General features: G+C 35.3%; 1 protein-coding gene across 1 annotated transcript in view; it reads right to left on the bottom strand.

Annotated features, from left to right (window-relative positions):
- The window catches only part of LRRIQ3 (leucine rich repeats and IQ motif containing 3), a 200,020-nt gene that overhangs the window by 165,932 nt on the left and 12,490 nt on the right, over window positions 1-21,598 (bottom strand). Inside the window, exon 3 of the mRNA XM_047082700.1 lies at window positions 4,519-4,652. Within this exon, the coding sequence (XP_046938656.1) occupies window positions 4,519-4,652 (134 nt within the window). The remainder of the gene's footprint in view (window positions 1-4,518; window positions 4,653-21,598) is intronic.

The raw sequence follows: 21,598 nt of genomic DNA, 5'->3' as shown, positions 1-21,598 counted from the left end.
AGAAGGAATGAAATATGGCTCTTTGTAGCAATGTGGATGGAACTGGAGAGTGCGATGCTAAGTGAAATAAGTCATACAGAGAAAGACAGATACCATATGTTTTCACTCTTATGTGGATCCTGAGAAACTTAACAGAAACCCGTGGGGGAGGGAAAGGGGAAAAAAAGTTAGAGACGGAGGGAGGCAAACCATAAGAGACTCTTAAAAACTGAGAATAAACTGAGGGTTGATGGGGGGTGGGAGGGAGGGGAAAGTGGGTGATGGGCATTGAGGAGGGCACCTGTTGGGATGAGCACTGGGTGTTGTATGGAAACCCAATTTGACAGTAAATTTCATATTAAAAAAATGTCCATACCACCCAAAGCAATCTACAGATTTAATGCAATCCCTATCAAAATACAGACAGCATTTTTTACAGAACTAAAACAAACAACCCTAAAATTTGTACAGAACCACAAAAGACCCTGAAAAGCCAGAGCAATCTTGAAAAAGAACAACACTGGAAGTATCACAATCCCAGATTTCAAGATATACTGTAAAGCTGTAGTCATCAAAACAGTATAGTTTTGACACAGAAATAGAGGGATCAGTGGGTTATAACTGAGAGCCTAGAAATAAACCCACAATTAAATGGTCAAGTAAAATTCAACAAAGCATAAAAGGATATGCAATGGGAAAAAGACAGTCTCTTCAACAAATGGTGTTGGGAAAACTGGACCACTTTCTTATACACAAAAATAAATTCCAAGTGCATAAAGACCTAAATATTAGGCCTGAAACCATAAAAATCCTAGAAGAGAGTATAGGAAGTAATGTCTCTGACATTGGCCATAGCAACATTTTTCTAGATCTGTCCTCTGAGGCAAGGGAAACAAAAGCAAAATAAACCATTGTGACTTCATCAAAATAAAAATCTTCTCCAAAGCAAAGGCAACAATCAACAAAGCCAAAAGACAACCTACTGAATGGGAGAAGATATTTGCAAGTGACATATCTGGTAAAGGTGTAGTACCCAAAATATATAAAGAACTTAAGCTATTCATCATCCAAAAAAACCCCAAATAATTCAATTAAAAATGGGCAGAAGACATGAACAGACATTTCTCCAAAGAAGACATACAGATGGCCAACAAACACATAAAAAGACACACAATATGACTCATTGTCAGTGAAATGCAAATCAAAACTACAATGAAATATCACCTCAAACCTGTCAGAATGACTAACATCAAAAACATCAGAAACAAATATTGGCAAAGATGTGGAGAAAAAGGAACCCTCATGTACTGTTGGTGGGAATGCAACCTAGTGCAGCCACTGCAGAAAACACTATGGAAGTTCTTCTAAAAATTAAAATTAGAATTAACACGTGATCCAATAATCACACTACTATTTACCCTGAGTGTGAAAACACTAATTTGAAAAGATATATATGCACTCCTATGTTTACTGCATCATTATTTACAATAGCCAAATTATGGAAGCAGCCAAAGTGTCTATTGATAGACGAATGGATAAAATAAAAGTAAAAAGTACACGTACACACACACACACAATTACTCAGCCATGAAATTTTGCCTTCTACAGAGCAGCATGGATGGATCTGGAGGGTATAATGCTAAGCGAAATAAGCCAGTCAGAGAAAGACAAATACCATTATGTTTTCAGTCATATGTAGAATTTAAGAAACAAAACAAATGAACAAAAAAAAAAAAAAAAAAAAAAAAAAAAGAGAGACAGAGAGAGAGACAAACCAAGAAACAGACTCTTAACTGTTCAGAGCAAACTGATGGTTACCAGAGGGAACTTAAGTTGGGTGGATAAATGGGTAAAATAAGTGCAAGAGATTAAGAGTACACTTATCATGATGAGCACTGAGTAGTTTGTGGAAGGACTGAATCACTGTGTTGTGCACCTGAAACTGATATCTTATGTTAATTATACTGGATTAAAATTAAAAATAAATAAATAAATAAAAAGTATATCTCCTTTGCACTGTATCATCCCTATTAGAAGCACCATCACTTTAAAATAGCATTAATCAGGGGAGCCTGGGTGGCTCAGTCGGTTAAGCGGCCGACTTCGGCTCAGGTCATGATCTCGCGGTCTGTGAGTTCGAGCCCCGCGTCGGGCTCTGTGCTGATAGCTCAGAGCCTGGAGCCTGTTTCAGATTCTGTGTCTCCCTCTCTCTGACCCTCCCCCGTTCATGCTCTGTCTCTCTCTGTCTCAAAAATAAATAAACGTTAAAAAAAAAATAAATAAATAAAATAGCATTAATCATAACAGTTTTCTAAATTCAGGCAGTATATGATATTTCAAGGATGTATATAAAATTTCAAGCAGTTTAAGTGAACAGTTTCCAAGCAAAGTGCAAAGTATTTGGCTATGGTGAGATACCTCTCATAGCTAGAAATAGACATATGATAGGACTAATCACTTGTACCTTTAGGTTGGGGGAATCCATAGGCACTTCTCAGAGTAGCTTTGCATGTTTCCCACTTCCTTTCTGTTTTCATTTTCCCATAGATGAATCCAGACCTACTTTTCTGATTCTAGTTTTCACAATCCATTTATTTATGTATTTATCAACTGTGCAAAGTATGTTTTGAACACCTAACATATGTCAAGCACTCTGTTATATGCTAGAGATTCAGAATGTACAGTACATCTGGAGATATAGATAATTATATAGACAACTGCAATATAGCATGGTAAGTGCTAGTGATAATGACAGTATGTTATGAACATTGTAGGGGCAAATATCCCAGCCATTTGCCCTAAAAAAAACTAGGAGCAATTGAAGGATTTTAAGTTGGTGAATCAAATCAGATTTATATTTTTGGAAGATTACTATGCATATGCTGTCATAAATGTAATTAAAAGGGAGCAAGAATCAAAAAAAGAAAAGATACAGAGTATGTTTCCCATGGAATCAAATAATGCAGAGAGCACAGATATAACAACAGTGATGATATTTAAAATATAGCAGCTAGTAAGATTGAGCTATGCTTTATATTCATGATTTTAATTCCCACAAGCAAAGAGTGAAATAAGTCCTGCTTTTAGCCCCTGCTCTCTACCATTCGACATATGAGGAAACTCAGGCTCAGAGCAGTTAAGTAAGGGGACTAATGGAACATCATTTTAAAGAGAAAAATAATCAAAATCAGTCTGCCTTGAACCACTGTGATCTATTACCATTACTGAAATCTCTTTCCACAAAGCTCATTCAAACTCTGTTCACACATACTAAATTTTCAGAAATTGTTTCCATGCACAAGGTTTTTATCTCATGCTACATGAGTATTAGAGGAAATCTTGATCTAAGAGAGAAAAACTCAATCTGGGGGCATAAAGACAGGTCCCTTTCATTAGACACTTATTTCATGTAAAATGCATACTAAATTTAAATGGAACATGAGATAGAAAAAATATGTACCTATCAGTAACTGCCTAAAAACTTTCCCACATCTTTTATTCCAAATCATTTTATGTGCCCCCACTTTTGAGCCCACTCTCTCTTTGACTTGGTTTGAAGAGTAAATGGAACTTCTTCCTCAGAAGAAGGAAGTTATGGTCAGATTTGCTACTTGTCCCTCATACTTACCTCTTTATCAGCGCTATTGCCCTTTGATTTAGCACATTCAGGCTAATGCAGGAGAACATTCTCTCAGCCTCACCAGAGAATGTTGAATATCATTTCAGTGGAACTTTCTAATTTTGCTTTCTCAGGCCATGCCCACTGCCCAACTCAAGAACTATTTAATCCTGCCTATTTTTCAGGGCCAAATTTCATTTCTGTCTTCTGAACTCTGCATTTAGCATCTGGAGAGTAAACTATATGAGAATGTTCCTTTATTTTTTTCATATGTTTGATGTTTGGAATAACTAATACAAATAAGTTGACAGTAGAGTATCCTATCTGATCTCCCCAATTAAAATGCTGAGAGATGTTTGCAAGAAAAGTTTTCCTCTGTTTGCAAATGCCAGCCATTGGAAAGGAATACAGGAAATGAAGAGAGAGGAAAAGACAGCTAACTAAAGGGTATGTAGATTGAGGTGGTAGCAGATGTTTCAGAAAAATTATCTTCACATCCCCTCAAAATATGAAATCTTCATGTTTCATGATTTATATTTCTATTGTATCCCATTATATAGTATATGGCTTATATTTCTATTACATCCCATTATATGAGAGAAATTTAATATGTTTTTGACTGAAATATTTAAGTTTAATAAAAAGAAAACTAGCAGAATTACTCCAACAATGATTAATAAAAACCCAATTGATTAGCTGTTTATATGGTAAATTTAAAATAAAAAGTAAAATTATCAATTTTTATTATGCTAAATATTATAATATTACTACAGAGTATATGGTATTTTCTCCAAAACAAGTTCTAATAGTCAATAAAATACTATTTTGATAGAGAATACAAACATATATATTATTAAAAAATTGACTTATCACTGACTTTATTATCTTATTTTAATATTCAAATAGTAAAGAAAACATACCTCATTTTTTTTCTAACCAAGAAACCACGTATCCATCTTTGAACAATCAAAACTGGTGAATTATGAGCCAGAATTTCATTAATTTTTGAAACAATATATTTGATATTATTAATTTCATCACCATAGGTTGATCCCTGTATAAAGAAAATACATTTAATATTTATATTTCATGTAAGAATTTCCAAGGGATATTTTAAAGTTGGTAGTCTAATAATATAAACTATTAAAATGTTCACAAGTGTCTTGTAGGTATAATAGTAAATAATAAATACATTTTCATATCTATTTCAATAGATCATAAGATCAAGAGTTAGTAGAACAAAATAATTTCAATCTTCTATACAAAATGCAAGACCCATGATGATAAATGTCTCCATTCTAGATTCTTTTTTCCAATCTGATATCATAAGTATAAAATTTTTACTATAATCAAGTTGGTCTTTAAAAGGTGGTGGCAAGAATAGGTATTCAATGAAAGTCTAAAACTATTCTGTGGATTCACATAGGAAACTGACAGATGTTGGATTCACAGAATAATTTACAGTACTTCAAAATTTAGTTGCAGCTTAACTAGAATATTGGACACTTTTATTAGGATATAGCTCATCCCCTGAAGAAAAATATTCTATACTGTCTTTAAAGAAATTATCTTTAAGGTCTCTGTTCCTGCAAAATTTTAGATTTCGGATTATACACTCCCTATATCCTTATTGATCATTTAAAATTTTAGATTTCGGATTATACACTCCCTATATCCTTATTGATCATTTGACTAGTTAGAAATAAAGCTACTTTACTTATGTCTTAAATGTAAGGATTATATACTAAAAACCTAAAACTTATATTGTTTTTAAGGCACCTACCCTGAAAATTATCAACCTAATCACTTCATGTCCCCTTTTCTGCCTATACATTCAATCAGCTATGTACTGCCAGGAAAAAAAAAATCACAAAACATTGCAGATTAGTGCTACTTCAAATTTATATTTACAATATTCGTTGCTACTTATCAAATGCTTTACTTGGCCCTGGCTCACTTCCATTCCCAACAGGAGATACTGCAAACATTCTGTACTCTTCTCAATACTCTTTAAGCCTTTTCCCTAGAACTCCCTAAATACCTTTCCCAGACGAAACAGGGCCATCAGGTCTGAAATCCATCAACTAACCCTCCTCCATTCCTTAAATTTAATTATACTCCCATTTATCTATATCCCTATGTATTCTGAATAGAAGTGCCTTCTACTTAGTCTTAAAACAAGAAGTATATCCCTTCCTATCCAAGACAGGCACTCCATTGCTGTTAAGTCCCATCTATCTCTGTTTCACTATTACTTATCTTCTACTGGCACAATCCCTTTACCTATTAATATGATGTAGCCTCTCCCATCTTTAAAATTCATTAATTCAAATGAACTAAAAATTAATTAAAATAAATTAAACTTTAAAATGCAACCATAGAAATAATCATACACATCCCAACCCTCCATCTTTTGTATTTAAGTTTCATTAAGAGCCTAAATTCTTGGGGTGCCTGGGTAGTTTAGTTGGTTAAGTGTCCAACTTTGGCTCAGGTCATGATCTCACAGTTCATGAGTTTGAGCCCCAAGTCAGGATCTGTGGTGACAGCTCCGAGCCTGGAGCCTATCTTCGTTTCTGTGTCTCTCCCTCTTTTTGCCCCTCCCCCACTCACACTCTGTCTCTCTGTCTCTCAAAAATAAATATTGAAAAATATATTTAAAAAGCCTAAATTCTTGGATCAGAATTCCATATTTGCTGTACCTACCTTCTCCTTTCTTGTACCTCAATCTACTGGATTTTACCTCTACCAATGCACCCGATACTTTTTCTTACATTGATTGGATATTCCTCCTCGAAACACTACCCTTGGCTTCTATACAACACTCTTCTTAGTTTTCCTAGAACTCTGTTTACTTTGGACTTTTTAAAGACCTATCCATTCATTGGTCTAATTTCACACTGAAAGGATTCTCTCATTGTGTTTTCTCGAGTGAACACACTCTCTAGATGGTTGTATCCAATTCATAGCTTCAATATATATCTATGTGCTAATGACTTTCAGATTTCTAGCTCTAGGACTGAACTGTCTACAGAGCTATAGAACAATATGATCAAACTGATATCCAGTTAACTTCAGCTTTCCCAAACATGAATTTTCCTTTTTGAACTGCCTTCTTATATGCTTTTAGTAAATGGCACTAGTGCCCATAGTTACCCAACTCAGAAAGCCTGGAACTACCCTAAGCTCTCTTTTCTCTTATGCTTCTTTATACCCAAATGCTGCTAGATCCCATATATTCAACATCCCAATATCTACCTGACTTCTCCCTTTTCTTCTAATCTCTGCCATTGCTTTACTTCATGTCTTTATCACTTAACTTACTAAAAATGTCTTGACATCTGAAATAATCCCCATTCCCCCACTCCCTTTGAACCACAATAAGCACTATTGCTAGAGTGAACTTTCTAAAATGCAAATCTGATCATTTGGCATCCTTGCTTCATATATTTCACTGGCACATCACTGAAAGCACACAAAATCCTTGATTTAGTATCTTCTCACCTCAATCTCACCTCCCTTCGCCATACATAAGATACCTTCCAAAATGGCAATATCCAACCACTTATACCCCTGAAAATTACATAATAATCAAACCTCAATGCTTTTTACAGGTACCATTCCAGTTTCTTGACTGCCTTTCTCAATTACTTGTCTCACTATCTTAGTCTTTTGGAGATTCAATTCTTTCCTCCAAAAAGACTTTATTGACATTGATCTGAGTTCAATATCCTTCTATAATATTATCTTGTGCAGCAACTCATTTGTCACACTTGACAATGTTGAATTTTACCTGAGCCCTGTGATCCTAGAAAACAGAAAAGGTTAAGGAATTTCCTCACCCAGTCCTTTCAGAAAATGGTTTACTCCAAAAAAGCACCCTTCCCCCATATTATTACTTAGATAGCATCCATGGATGCCCCTCTAGTGTACCTATGACACGGCCCTGACACAGACTCTCTAAATTCTCACTTGCCTTTTAATGATTAAACTATTTTGTCCCCACTAACCAATCTTTGGCTAAGATCCTCTCTGTCCCCTAGGTTTCTGAACTTTTCCCACCTTCAGCCTGAGCCACCACATAACCCTCTCTTAACAGCTCTTCCTGAAATAGGCAACTCTCAAGGTAAAACATTCTTTGATTTACAGTCAGATCATGCCACTCTCCTTCATCCTACTTATCCACACCAGTTCTTTCCAGTCTTATTTACTCCTCCCAATAAAAGAAAAAAACCTTTGATTAACCTTAAAGACGTTTGCAGATCACTGATCAACTAGAGTATTCCCCCTATTGCACCAGCCCCTTTCCCTCCCTTGCAATAATCCTTTTGAATAAAGTCTCTCCTAAGTCCTGATTTGTTTTTTATTGATGAGTTTATGCTACATACAATTATTGATCTTCCCCACTTGCAATATAACTCACTAAGTTTAAGAAATCTTTCTTTATCCTATATCTCTAAGACAAAGTAAACTACTAGTCCATAACTAGCATTCAATTATTAGTTGACTATTAAATCATTATGTAATAGCAACTTATACATTGTCATATTTGTTCTCCAAGCTTAATTTGGTATTATCAACCTATTTTTGTAATTCAATTCTTGTCTGGCTGCAATAACATCATATTCCTAATTTTTCTACCTTTTAAATTTTTATTTCTCAGTATGTTTGGCTGGTTTCTTTTCTTCTTCAAACTATTTAAATGTTGGTATAATTTAGGCTTGCTTTTGTTTTTCACCTCTCTGCTAATTCTCCTTGAATGATCACCTTCCTTTCTACATCTTACCATCTCACATATGCTGATTATCCACATAGCTATAACCCCTATTAGGAATTACCTCTTAAATTACAAAACTATAAAATTCCAATTCTATTTCTCTACTTACATGTCAAAAACTGAAATAATTATCTCACCCATTTCAAAACATCCCCAATCCATACCTCATACTGCATTACATATATAGTCACTGAAATTATTCTTCACCTTTTCATCTAAATAATAAACCCACACTCCTCCCTTCCCCTTACCATCTAATAAATTCACTGATTTCTATCAAAACAGTATCTCTTCAATCTGTTCCCTATAATCCATACCCTCTAATAATTTAAGAAATCAGTTGTTATAAACCAGGGCCCAGTCCTCACTGATTTCTTTATACTGAATTTGCCTCCACTCCAAAATTACAGAATACATGATGATTTTTCTAGTATGAAAATTGGATCATGCTACATTGTTAAATATTTCCCCAAGATCTTACAAGATAAAGCCATCTCCCTAGTATTACACATTACACCCGTTGTTATAATACTCCTGTTTTTGTAACGATATGCCCAACTATGTCTTCTAAACTATAAGAACACTAAGTTACTTGTTGTCAGTTGATTATGCCAAGCTCTAGACTCACCCCTGTGCCTTTGCAAATGTTTTTCACTTTGCTTCACATGCTCTACACTTGCCAACACCTCAACTTGCCTAATGATATATTAAAACATCTCATCTGAAGTAGACTTTTGCTTTTTCCTTCTTCCATGACTAGAGAGCTGAACTTCAACAATTTTTAAAGAAAATACATGTTGTTCTTTCCCAACTTTGCTCCATACTAAGATTCATGACATTATATACATATACATATATATATATATGTATATATATATATACATATACATTATATACATATATATGTGTATATATATACATATATACATATATTATATATATATATATATAGAGAGAGAGAGAGAGAGAGAGAGAGATATCTTTGATTATTGCTTCTCATTTTGCTTTATTTTCTCTACTAAAATTCCTATTTATGTATAGTAGATATCCTGGAACTTACCTCCATGGTTATTTTTTTCTCATCATTTTCATGTATATATTCTTAATTTGTTAAAGCTATTCTGTCAAAGGCCATCTTTCTCCTACTGAGTTAATTATTAGCTTGTCAACTACTCCAGTTAAGTTATGTGGCTGAGACTCATCTCCTTTCTGAAGCTCCTGACTGCCCTATCACAAAGGAGTCCTACCTCATTATCAGTGTACTATTCATTGTAACCCTGCCTGTTAAAGAGAAAACCACAGGCTCAAGATAGAGTCACTTGTGCCAAGCCAAGTTACCAAACTAGGGCTTAATACCTAATCTAATTATAGTTTTGGCCTCCCCCAGAAATGTAGACTTAACCAATCAGGAATTTTCTGGTCAGCACCAATGAGGTAATCTGTCACATGGGCCCTCTCCATATCCCAAAGGAAGATGAGGTAAATCTACCTAATAAGACCCGCTGCCTGCTCTTCTACCTATGGAATGGTGATATTACCTGGAACAATGCTTTCTCTTTGCTAATAACTTCTTTGCCCCACATTCCTTCCTATAAAAACCTTCCATTTTGTTCAACTCCCCTTTGGAACTCCTCCATACTTGCTAAATGGGATGCTGCCTGATTCATGAATCACTTAGGAAAGCCGATTAGATCTTCAAATACACCCAGTTGAATTTTGTCTTTTAACAAGCCTCTACATGAAATTTATTCTGTGACTTGTAACAGTGGATCCTATCTGCCACTGTTCCACTATTACCCATGGCAAATACAAGGACTTACAGAGTCTCCTCTACTTCACATAGTTTTCTTATATGTATGAAGAATGGCATAAAGCCAAGCTGAGCTAGTTTCTACCTTTGACTTGGTCTCAGTCCCATCTTCATTATACCTGAAAAACAATCTTCACTATGATTAAAAGCACGTCCATGAAGCAGTCTTCTATTTAAATGTTATCCTTTGTCGGTTACTAGAATAGATGTGATTTCCTCTAATCTTTGTTTCTTTATTCATTGCATTTGGGCTCATGGCATATGTATGAGTGTGCGTGTGTGTGCATGTATGTGTCTTCACGGTAGCAAAATATGCCACCCCAAAATATCACTGTAAGAGTTCAACACATATCTCACCAAAATGTGCCCCTGTGGTATACTGATTATTTTGAGCAGTAATCAAAAGCAGGGAGAGGCTTTGCCCAAATATCTAATTAAGGACAGATCCTTTAAAAGGCATTCAATTGCTATAAATTCAGTCCCCAGGAGTTTCATCAACAAAGGAGAGAAACTCTTACCACAAGAGAGTAGATTAGGAGAAAAGAGTAGGAGAGGGTACCACACCCAAAACTTTGTCATTAACTCCCACCTATTCTTTTAAGGACCCATTTAGCTTTCCTAAAAATCATTTACTCTCTCTCAAGTGGTCTACACCATCCCCCTCCCCCTTCTCTATTAAGACGGTACTGAAGCATGAAGTCTAAGCTATCTCAGCGAGTTACTCATTTTTCCCTGGCTATCTCCCATGTATAAATGAGAGATACACATGTTAGTAAATTTGTTTTTCTCTTGTTAACTGAATTTTATTACAAATAAAATTTGTAATTGAACTCTGCCATGGAGGTGGAGTTCATAAGTAACAAGGGAATTTAGATGACTAGGCTTAAAAGTGGTCCTGATCAGATGCTATAGTTGTCACCAGCAGAGAACCATTAAGCTCACACTATAGTTTACAGCAGAGTTCCGCTTCCTGCCAAAGCATGAATAATTCTTTCTCTTTAAAGAGATAAAGCGGGCAGGGTTAGTGTCCTTGCCAGAGAACAAAGAGCCTCTAGACAATAAGCTTTCTGATGTTCTAAAACAATTCTCTTATAAAATGCCAATGAAGATATCACTGCAAACTTGTACAAATGCCATAAGCCATTTGATATCTGAGGACAAATGGACATATCCTGTTTCTAAGGGAGTGTAATGCATCTCCTTCACTAGAGGACTGATGGCTCTAGAGGAAAAACTGGGTTTAAATTCCATTTCTACCTCTTACTGGGGTAAGTAACCTGTCTCACCTGTTCATCATCTTTAAAATAAAGATAAGGATGGTACTACCTCATTGGGTTCTTGTGAAGGAATATTTGTAGAGCACTTAAAACAAAGGCTCAAACATTTCAAGCATCCAAACAATGTTACCTGCCAAGAGTTTTACAGTCATACTTAAGGTGATACAGTGTTTTAGAGTTCACAAAGGATTTCTATACACCTTATTTGATACACACACACACACAAAAATTAGTCTAAAGGAATTTACTAAGCAATTTATCCAAACTAACACAATGTAAAGTTATGAAATCAATAAATTAACTATGAAAGACAATGAGCACTAATATTTTCAGTCTAATAAAGGGAATTAAAGTATTACAGTAAAAGTTTGGCAAAGAACAACATATGCTTAGGCAAAAAAAAATTCAACAATCAAGAAAACAGATGGTACAATACTGAAATATCAATACTCCACAGCTTGCTATTGTAAACCTGGGATGAAAATGTTGCTAACTCTGGTATAAACCATAATGAAGCATTTCAAAAGAAGAGTAAGGACTTTTATATGACTCACATGGAAAAGAGTACTTTGTGTTCTAACAGGAAGAGTAGTTTAAAAAATAAATTCCAAAATTATATTCTATTCCTTTATAATTATACAAAAAATAATACCAATTATTTTGATATTCTAAATATATTCAGATTTACTTAAATTTGTTTTTTTATCCTATTCCCATATTTTTATTTATTCTATATGTATCTGATCCCCAAGGTCTATCTTTTTTTATTCCATTTGTGATTTTTCCCATCAGAATTTCCTAATTTGGCACATACTTTCCCAACGTATTTGAAAAATGTAAATCATACTAATCCCACAAGTATTGATTGTAAAAAGAACAAACCCACACAGTTTTTATCTTTTTACCTCATAAAAAATCATATCATGATGGGGTTTGGGAGTAATGGTGGCGCTCAGACCCAATGCCAAGAAAGAATCCTTGAAGACACACATCTTTGGTGCAAAACGGTGATTTTATTAAAGCACATGACCTGTGGGCAGGAAGAGCTACACTGGGGTTGTGAAGAGTGACTGCTTATATACTGTGGAGTTGAGGTAGAGTCAAGAAGTTTCTCAAAGGGATTTCCATATGCTAAAGAAGACTTACAGATTACTAGAGGCCTAGTTATTGTCAAGCTAAGGCTATTTTTCCCTCTAGCAAAATATTAACATGAAGATAGTAGGGAGTTCCTGGAGACTAGGCTATTGAGATATTTGTAAACTGATGGAGACTTTATCAGTTTAACCATTTGTTTTCCTCTCTCCTTTGTTCTTGGGCAGCTGGGAGTGCCTGAGGAATATCACACATATCCCATCTGGGGATGGGGGGTGGTTTGCGGGCGTCAGCTTGCCTTATGCTCCCTCATCATATCATACACATGATATACTCACTTTAATAATCACATGAAAATGGAAATCTAGTGTGAAACTCTTCACACTAAGATTTTTATTATTTTAAATCAGTATTTCTTAGGATTACTTGGTAAACATTTTAGAAACACTCTTCAAATAACATTTAGAATCATAATAACAGTGTGGAAATTTCAGGGAAGAAGAAAAGCAAATAGAAAAAAAACCTACTAAATTTCCACCAAATTAACTATTATCAGTTTTTAAATATTCATTTCCAAATACTTTCCGACTCTAACTTTTTCATGCATCGAACAGACTGTTTTACAGAGAAATAAAAACTTCTAATTTTATCATTTTTTCCTTTTTAAAGATTATGCTTTTTGTGTCAGGTCTCAGAATGCTTTTCCTATTCGTAGATCCCCAAAATTTCCTTAAATTTTTTTCTTCCTAGAAGTTGTATAGTTTTACGTTGTACATTTAACTCCCTGATCCATTTTGAGTTCATTTTTTTTTTTAATTTTTTTTTTCAACGTTTATTTATTTTTGGGACAGAGAGAGACAGAGCATGAACGGGGGAGGGGCAGAGAGAGAGGGAGACACAGAATCGGAAACAGGCTCCAGGCTCCGAGCCATCAGCCCAGAGCCCGACGCGGGGCTCGAACTCACGGACCGCGAGATCGTGACCTGGCTGAAGTCGGACGCTTAACCGACTGCGCCACCCAGGCACCCCTTTTTTTTTTTTTTAATTTTTTTTTTTTTGAGTTCATTTTTGTATGAAGTGTGAAACTTAGGTTGAGGCTTGTGTTATGTGTGTGTGTGTGTGTGTGTGTGTGTGTGTGTGTGTACCCAATTACTCCAGCAACGTTTATTGAAAGGTTATATTTTGTCCATCAAATTACTTATACATTTGTCAAAATTTGGCTGAACATATTGTATGAACCTATTTTTAGGTTTTCTGATCTGTCCCATTGATCTATGCCTCACCAATACCATTCAATCTTAGTTACTGTAGCTAAGCTAAGTTACTCTAGTTTCCACCCCTGGAATAAGCACCATTTGCTCATAGAATATAGTTATTTTCATACATTGCTGAATTCTATTTGCTAACATTTTGTTAAAGATTTTTATGCTTCTTTTCATGAGGAATGCTGACTGATCTGCAATTTTCTTGGTTTTGGTATCAAGCTACTATTAACTTTACAAAATAAATGGCAAAGTGTTCCTTTTTATTTTCTAGAAGAAACAGAATAAAATATTAAATGTTTGGAAGAATTCTCCAGTGAAAGTATCTGGGATTGAAGATTTCTTTTTCTTTCTTTTTTTTTTTTTTTTGAGTTTTAAAGTTATGAACTCAATTTCCTTCATAGAGGACTATTCAAAATTATCTATTTCATAATGGATGAGTTCTGTTTTTTGTTTTTTGGCATAAAATGGTTTATTCATCTAAACTGTCAAGTTTGTGTGTATAGATAGCGTTTTTGTAGTATTCTCTTCTTTTGATGTCTGCAAGGTCTGTAGTGATATCCCTTGTTTTGTTGGTAATTTGTGTCTTCTCTCTTTTCTTCTATGTCAGTCTTGCCAGAGGTTTGTCAATTTTACTGATATTTCAAAGAATCAGATCTTTGTTTTACTAATTTTTTTTTTTTTGGTTTTTTAGTTCACTGACATCTGTTCCTCTCTATATCACTTCCTTCCTTTTGCTTACTTTGGGTTTATTTTACTTTTGTTTTTCCAGGTTCTTGAGGGGGGGATCTTAGACTATTAAGTTGAGGATTTTCCTTTTGTCCCAATATGCATTTAGAGCTATAAAGTTCCCTCTCAGCATTGCTTTAGCTGTGTCCCACAAATTTTGGTAGATTGTATTTTTAACTTTTTTTTTCTCTTGAGACTGTATTTTGAACTATAGATTTATTAGAAGTGTGCTGCTTAGTTTCCAACTGTTTGAGGAATTTCCTCTTATCTTTCTATAATCAGAGAACACACCCTGTATGATTTTAATTCTTTTAAATTTGTTGAGGTTTGCTCCATGAAACAGGAAAATACCTACATATGATTGGACACACAAAAAGTATGTCTATCCTGCTACTGCTGTGTGGAGTGTTCTATAAATATCAGTTAGATTTTGTTAGTTGATAGGATTGTGGAGTTTTCCAAGATCTAGTTGCTCTAATTGTTGACAGAGGAATTTTGATGTCCCCAAATATAATCATGTATTTATCTATTTCTCATTTCACTTTTATCAATTTCTGTTTCACAAATTTGTACTTCTGTTGTTGGTGCATTCACATTTAAGGTTACTGTCTTCTTGGTGGTTTGGACTTTTTATCATTATATAATGTCCTTGACTATGATAACTGTCTTTGCTCTTAAGATTAATTTATCCGATATTAAGATAACCAGTCAGTCCTATTTTACTTTGGTTACCTTTGGTATGATAAATCTTTCTCCATTCTTTTATTTTCAATGTGCCTATATCATTATATTTTAAATTTCTTGTAGACAACATGCAGTTGGATCATATTTTTAAATCAACTTTGCCAATATCTGTCTTTTAATTAGTGCATTTAGGCCATTTAAGTTTAATATACATTTCAGTGTAATTACTGATAGAATAGGACTTAAGTCTGGCATTTTATTTTACATCATTTTGTGTTTTCTGTTTGTTTTCTCCATTTTTTATCTCTTTTCTTATTCTTACTTTCCTACTAAAGAATTTGAGAACTCCTTTTATATGTATCTATAGTGTTTTTTGTGCATTTTTTTTTTTTTAAGAGAGAGAGCATGAGCCAGAGAGAGTGGCAAAGGGAGAGACAGAATCTTAAGCAGGCTCCACATCTAGCATGGAGCCTGGGGGGCGGATTGGGGGGCGGCGAGTGCTTGATCCCTTCACTGTGAAATCATGACTTAAGCCAAAATCAAGAGCCAATCAACTGAGTCACCCAGGAGCATCTGTGCATTCTTTTTTAGAGCTTTCTTATACACACACACATACATACACACACACAATCACAGTCAAATGATGTCAACAATTTACCTGTTCAAGTGAGGTATAGAAGCTGTACCTTCCTTTACAGCTCTCCCTTTTTAACAATTTTCTTTCTAAGTTTTTTTAATGTTTATTAATTTTGAGAGAGAGAGAGAGAGAGAGAGAGAGAGAGAGAAGAGTGAGAGTTTGGGGGTGGGGGCAGGCAGAGAGAGAGGATGACAGAGAATCCAAAACAGGATCTGCACTGTCAGTGCAGAGCCCAACTAGGGGCTGGAACTTGAAATCTCAAGATCATGACCTAAGCCGAAGTTGAGTGCTTAATCAACTGAGCCATCAAGGCACCCGTCCCCTTTTAAAAATTTTCTAAAGTATTTCCTATACATATATTTAGAATATTAGACAGTGTTATGATTTATTAGATATATGATTTGCCAATATATTCTCCAATTTTGTCAGTTGCCTTTCATTTTGTTGATAGTTTCCTTTGCTGTGCAGCTTTTTAGTTTGATGAAGTCACACTTACTTGCTTTTGCTTTTATTACCTTTACTTTTGGTGTCAAATCCAAAAAAAAAAAAAAAAATCACTGCCAAGACTGATTTCAAGGAACTCATTTCCTGGTTTTTTTCCAGTTTTACGGTTTCAGAGCTTAGTTTCAAGTTTTTAATCAATTTTAAGTTAATTTTGTGTATGGTACATATAAGGGTCCAGTTTTTCCCAAGACTATTAAAATGAAGAGACTGTCCCCTTTCCATGTTGTATATTCTTGGCTCCATTGTTGTAAATTAATTGACCATATATTCGTTGGCGTACTTCTGGACTCTATATGGTTTCACTGATTTGTGTGTCTGTTTTTATTCCAATACCATACTATTTTGATTACTATACCTTTGTAATATAGTTTAAAATCAAGAGACATGATGCTTCCAGCTGTGATCTTCTTTCTCAATATTGCTTTTGACATTTGGGTTCTTGTAAGGTCCTATATGATTTTTTTTCAATTTTTGTGAAAAACGTCATTGGAATTTTGATAGAGGTTGCACTGAATATGAAGAATGTTTTGGGTAGTATGGACATTTCAACAATTCTTCCAATTGATGAACATCAATTATCTTTCATCTATTTGTGTCATCTCCAATTTGTTTCATCCATGGCTTATAGTTTTCAAAGTACAGGTTTTTCACATTGTTAAATTAAATTTATTCCTAGGTATTTCATCCTTTTTGATGCAACTATAAATAGAATTGTTTTCTTAATTTCTATTTCTGATAGTTTATTGTGGTTTACAGAAATGCAAATGATTTTTGTATATTTATCTTGTATCCAACTTTAGTAAACTCACTTATTACTTATTAGCTCTAAGAGTTTTGGTGGAGTCTTTAAGGTTTTCTATATACATCATGCCTTCTGCAGTCAGTTTTACCATTTCCTTTCTGATTTGTATGACTTTTATTTATTTTTCTTGCCTAATTGGTCTGACTAGGATTTCCAATACTATGGTAAATAAAATTAGTACGAGTGTGTACCCTTGACTTGTTCTTGATCTAAAGGAAAACATTTTAGCTTTTCATTGTTGAGTCAGATGTTAACTTATTACATGTTGGCTTGCCATATATTGCCTTTATTATGTTGAGGTATGCGTTCCTTGTGTGCCAAATTCTACATTAAGGCTAATATAAAGGTTTTTGCTTTATTCTACTTAATATATATTGGCTTGCATTTTACTTTTACTTTTTCTGTATTATCTCAATTTTTGGACTTGATCTTACTATAGCCACATTGATTTTGGTTTTTACACATAATAAATTTATAATTATTTTATTTACTTACAATCACACCACATTTGTAAATATAAATATATAGAAATTTTTATAAATATACTCTTACTTTTGACACTGTAATGATTTTTTGTATGTCATATAGGCTATATTTTTATTCTTTTTTATTTAAAAAATATAAATTTTACAAACATTATTTAATCTACATGATTTATTAAGTCAAGCATAAATGCACTGTTAAATTTATTTGGTTGTTATATTTAGGCATTTTTATTTTTCTTTTGATACTTACAGTAGAATTAAGAGTAAAAAATGCATGCTAAATAATTGATCTAAAAATCTCTACCTTAAAGTAGGAGCTAAGATGACAGAGTAGTAGGAGGATCCTAGACTTGTCTCATTTCTCCAACACAGTTAGGTAAGTATCATATCATTGTGAGTACCCAAAAAATCAATCTGAGAACTGACACAACAAACTGCACAACTAGAGAGAGAGAAGAGGCCACATCGTGGGAGGCAGGAGTTGCAAAGACATGATTTAGGGGACAAAAAGATTGTGGGTGCTGCTGAGGGGACGAAGCCCTGGTCACAGAGAGAGGTAAGAGAGAGAGTAAAGCACACAGGGGATCACACACACACACACACAAAACACCTTCCCAAAGCCACTGACTGGGAAACCGAGAGGGCCTGATTTTCCTGAGTTTTTATAACCAGCAGGGCTCAAAGACTGGAGTTTTAGAGTTCAGACACAGGGAGTGGCTGGGTGTGGATCCCTGAGGGCACTGCAGTTCTCCTGTTGAGGAGGGCAGATAGTCTGGGGGCAGATGGTGCAATCTGAGGACCCCCTGGGACCGACTGGGAGAGACATCCCCCCCTTCTTGGAGTGCATCTGAAAGAGGTGGCATTGACTCTCTGGGGGAAGGAGAGGGAGGGTGCCATTTCCCCTGCCTGACCTTCAGCATAGGCACTGAAACACCTGCTAAGGGTGGCTAATCTGGACACTGTCTTTTTGCTGCACTTTACTCCAAACTACATGCCCCTGTGCTTTGGTAAGACTGCCTTTCTGGGATGATCCTGCATCAGTCCCAGCACATTGAGACCCTCTTCCAGAGGACCAGCATGAGTCTCTGCCACACCAGGTCCTTAAAGATTGGAATTTTAAACCTCAGCCAGCCTGGCTGGGATAGAGCCCAAGGTGCACTGCACTGCTGGGTAGGCAGGTGGCCTAGACACAGTGTGAAGGCAATGATCTGAGGGAGACCTGAGAGGCATGAGGGGGAGAGTCTTTGTTCTTCTGGGAAGGCTACTTGGACAGGGCTGGGTGCAAACTCCCCTCTCTGTGGACTAGGGAGTAGGCTGGTCCCATTTCATACCCCCCTCCCCCATCTCCCAGCATAAACTAACTTCAGTAAGCAGCACAGTGCCAACACTGGCAACCTAAACTACTTACACCAAGCCTTGTCCCCCTGGGCTCTACTGGTGCTGCTCTTCTCCAGCAGGTGTCCTGAGAATTAGAGCAGTGGGTCATTCGCCCAGAAGACCAGCACAAATCCCCCACATGCACCATGTCTACTGACCATAGAGTTCTACAAAGCTTCAGCTCTACTAGAAATAGCATCAGTTCTCTTTTACCAAGCAAAATGGAGCACACCTAGTTAAAACTCACCACACTCTGGCCAACGTCCAAACAGTCCCCATTGCAGGCAAAAGGAAACTGCAGAGTACTGACCAAAGGAAAGAACAGCCAAAACACAACAGAGTACACACAGCATACACCAGAGACACTTCCAGAAGCACCAGGCCCTGGACAGTATAAGATCTCTTCTTCATAAAGCCATTACTCTCAGGAGCATGAAACATAACAGGCTTTCCTAACACCGAGAAAACAGAGACCTAGACAAAATGCCAAGATGGAGGAATTCATCCCAAAAGAAAGAACAAGAAAAGGTCACAGTCAGGGATCAAATCAAAACAGATATAACTAATATGCCTGATCCACAATTTAAAGCCACACTCATAAGGATACAAACTAGGCTTGAGAAAAGCATAGAAGACACTAGGGAGTCCCTTACCACAGAGATAAAAGACCTAAAAATTAGTCATGCCAAAATGAAAAATGCAATAACCGAGATTTGAAACCAACTGGATGTAATTAACACAAGAATGGAAGAAGCAAAGAAGCGATAGAGAAGACAGAATTGTGGAAAACAATGAAGCTTAAGAGAAGAGGGAAAAAAAAATCTTGGATCACAAATGTAGACACAGGGAACTCAGTGACTCCATAAACCATTATAACATTCATATCATAGGAGTCCCAGAAGAAGAAGAGAGGGAAAAGAGGCAGAAGGTTTATTTGAGGAAACTAGAGCTGAAAATTTCCATAATCTGGAAAAGGAAGGAGATATCAAAATCCAGGAAGTACAGAGAACTCACACCAAAGTCAACAAAAGCAAGCCAGCACTAAGACATACTGTAGTTAAATTTGCAAAATATAGTGATAAAGAAAAAATTCCTAAAATCAGCAAGACAAAAGAAGTCCTTAACTTATAAGGGAAGACAAATAAGGTTAGCAGCAGATTGCTCCACAGAAACCTGGTAGGCAAGAAGGGAGTGGCATGATATATTCATTGTGCTGAATGGGGAAAATCTGCAGCCAAAAATACTCTATCCAGCACAGTTATCATTCAGAATAGCAAAGAGAAAGTTTCATGACAAACAAAACTAAAGGAGTTTGTGGCCACTAAACCAGCTTTGCAAAAAGGGACCCTTTGAGTGGGAAATAAAGACCAAAAGCAACAAAGACTAGAAAGTAACAGAGAAAAAGTCCAGAAACAACAATAAAGCAAGTTAATACAATGACACTAAATTCATATCTACCAATAATTACTCTAAATGTAAATGGACTAAATGCTCCAATCAAAAGACATAGGACGTCAGAATGGATTAAAAAAAAATAAGACCCATCTATATGCTGCATTCAACAAATTCATTTTGCACCAAAGAAAACTGTAGATTTTTTTTTCTTTTCTTTTTCACCTTCAGATTGAGAGTGAGAGGACAGAGAAATATTTTACCATGCAAATAGATGTCATTAGAAAGCTGGAGTGACAATACTTACATCAGACAAACTAGATTTTAAACTGAAGACTATAACAAGACATGGAGAAGGGCAATGAATCATAATAAAGGTGTCTTTCCAACAAGAAGAACTAAAAATTATTAATATTTATACCCCCATCTTGAAGGCACCTAAATATATAAAACAATTAATAACAAACATAAAGAAACTCATTGATAATAATACAATATTAGTAAGGGATGTTAACAACCTACTTACAGCAATGTACAGATCATCTAAGCATAAATCAACAGAAAACAATAGCTTTGAATAATATACTGGACCAGATGGGACTTAACAGGTACATTCAGAACATTTCCTCCCAAGCAACAGAATACACATTCTTTTCAAGTGCACATGGGACATTCTCCACAACAGATCATATACTATGTCACAAATCAGACCTTAGCAAGTACAAAAAGATTAGAATCATGCCATGCATATTTTATGACCACAATGCTATGAAATCTTAAGTCAATCACAAGAAAAAATTTGGAAAGATCCCAAATACATGAAGACTAAAGAACATCCTACTAAAGAATGAATAGGCCAACCAAGAAGTTAAATAAGAAAGAAAAAAATACATGGAAACAAATGAAAATGAAACACAATGATCCAAAACCTCTAAGATGCAGCAATAGTGGTCATAAGAGAGAAATAAATAGCAATACAGGACTATCTCAAGAAGCAAGAAAAATCAAATACACAACCTAACCTTACACCTAAATGGCCTAGAAAAATAACTAGCCCAAAGCCAGCAGAAAAAGGGAAATAATAAAGATTAGAGCAGAAATAAATAATATAGAAACAAAAACCCAGTAGAACAGATAAATGAAACCAGGAACTGGTTCTTTAAAAGAATTAA

Source organism: Lynx rufus, unplaced genomic scaffold, assembly GCF_022079265.1.
Source record: "Lynx rufus isolate CCGP_SWC_20201006 ecotype Redwood Valley unplaced genomic scaffold, mLynRuf1.p SCAF_2, whole genome shotgun sequence".
Taxonomy (NCBI): Eukaryota; Metazoa; Chordata; class Mammalia; order Carnivora; family Felidae; genus Lynx; species Lynx rufus.
This window is presented reverse-complemented; position numbering and strand designations above follow the sequence as displayed.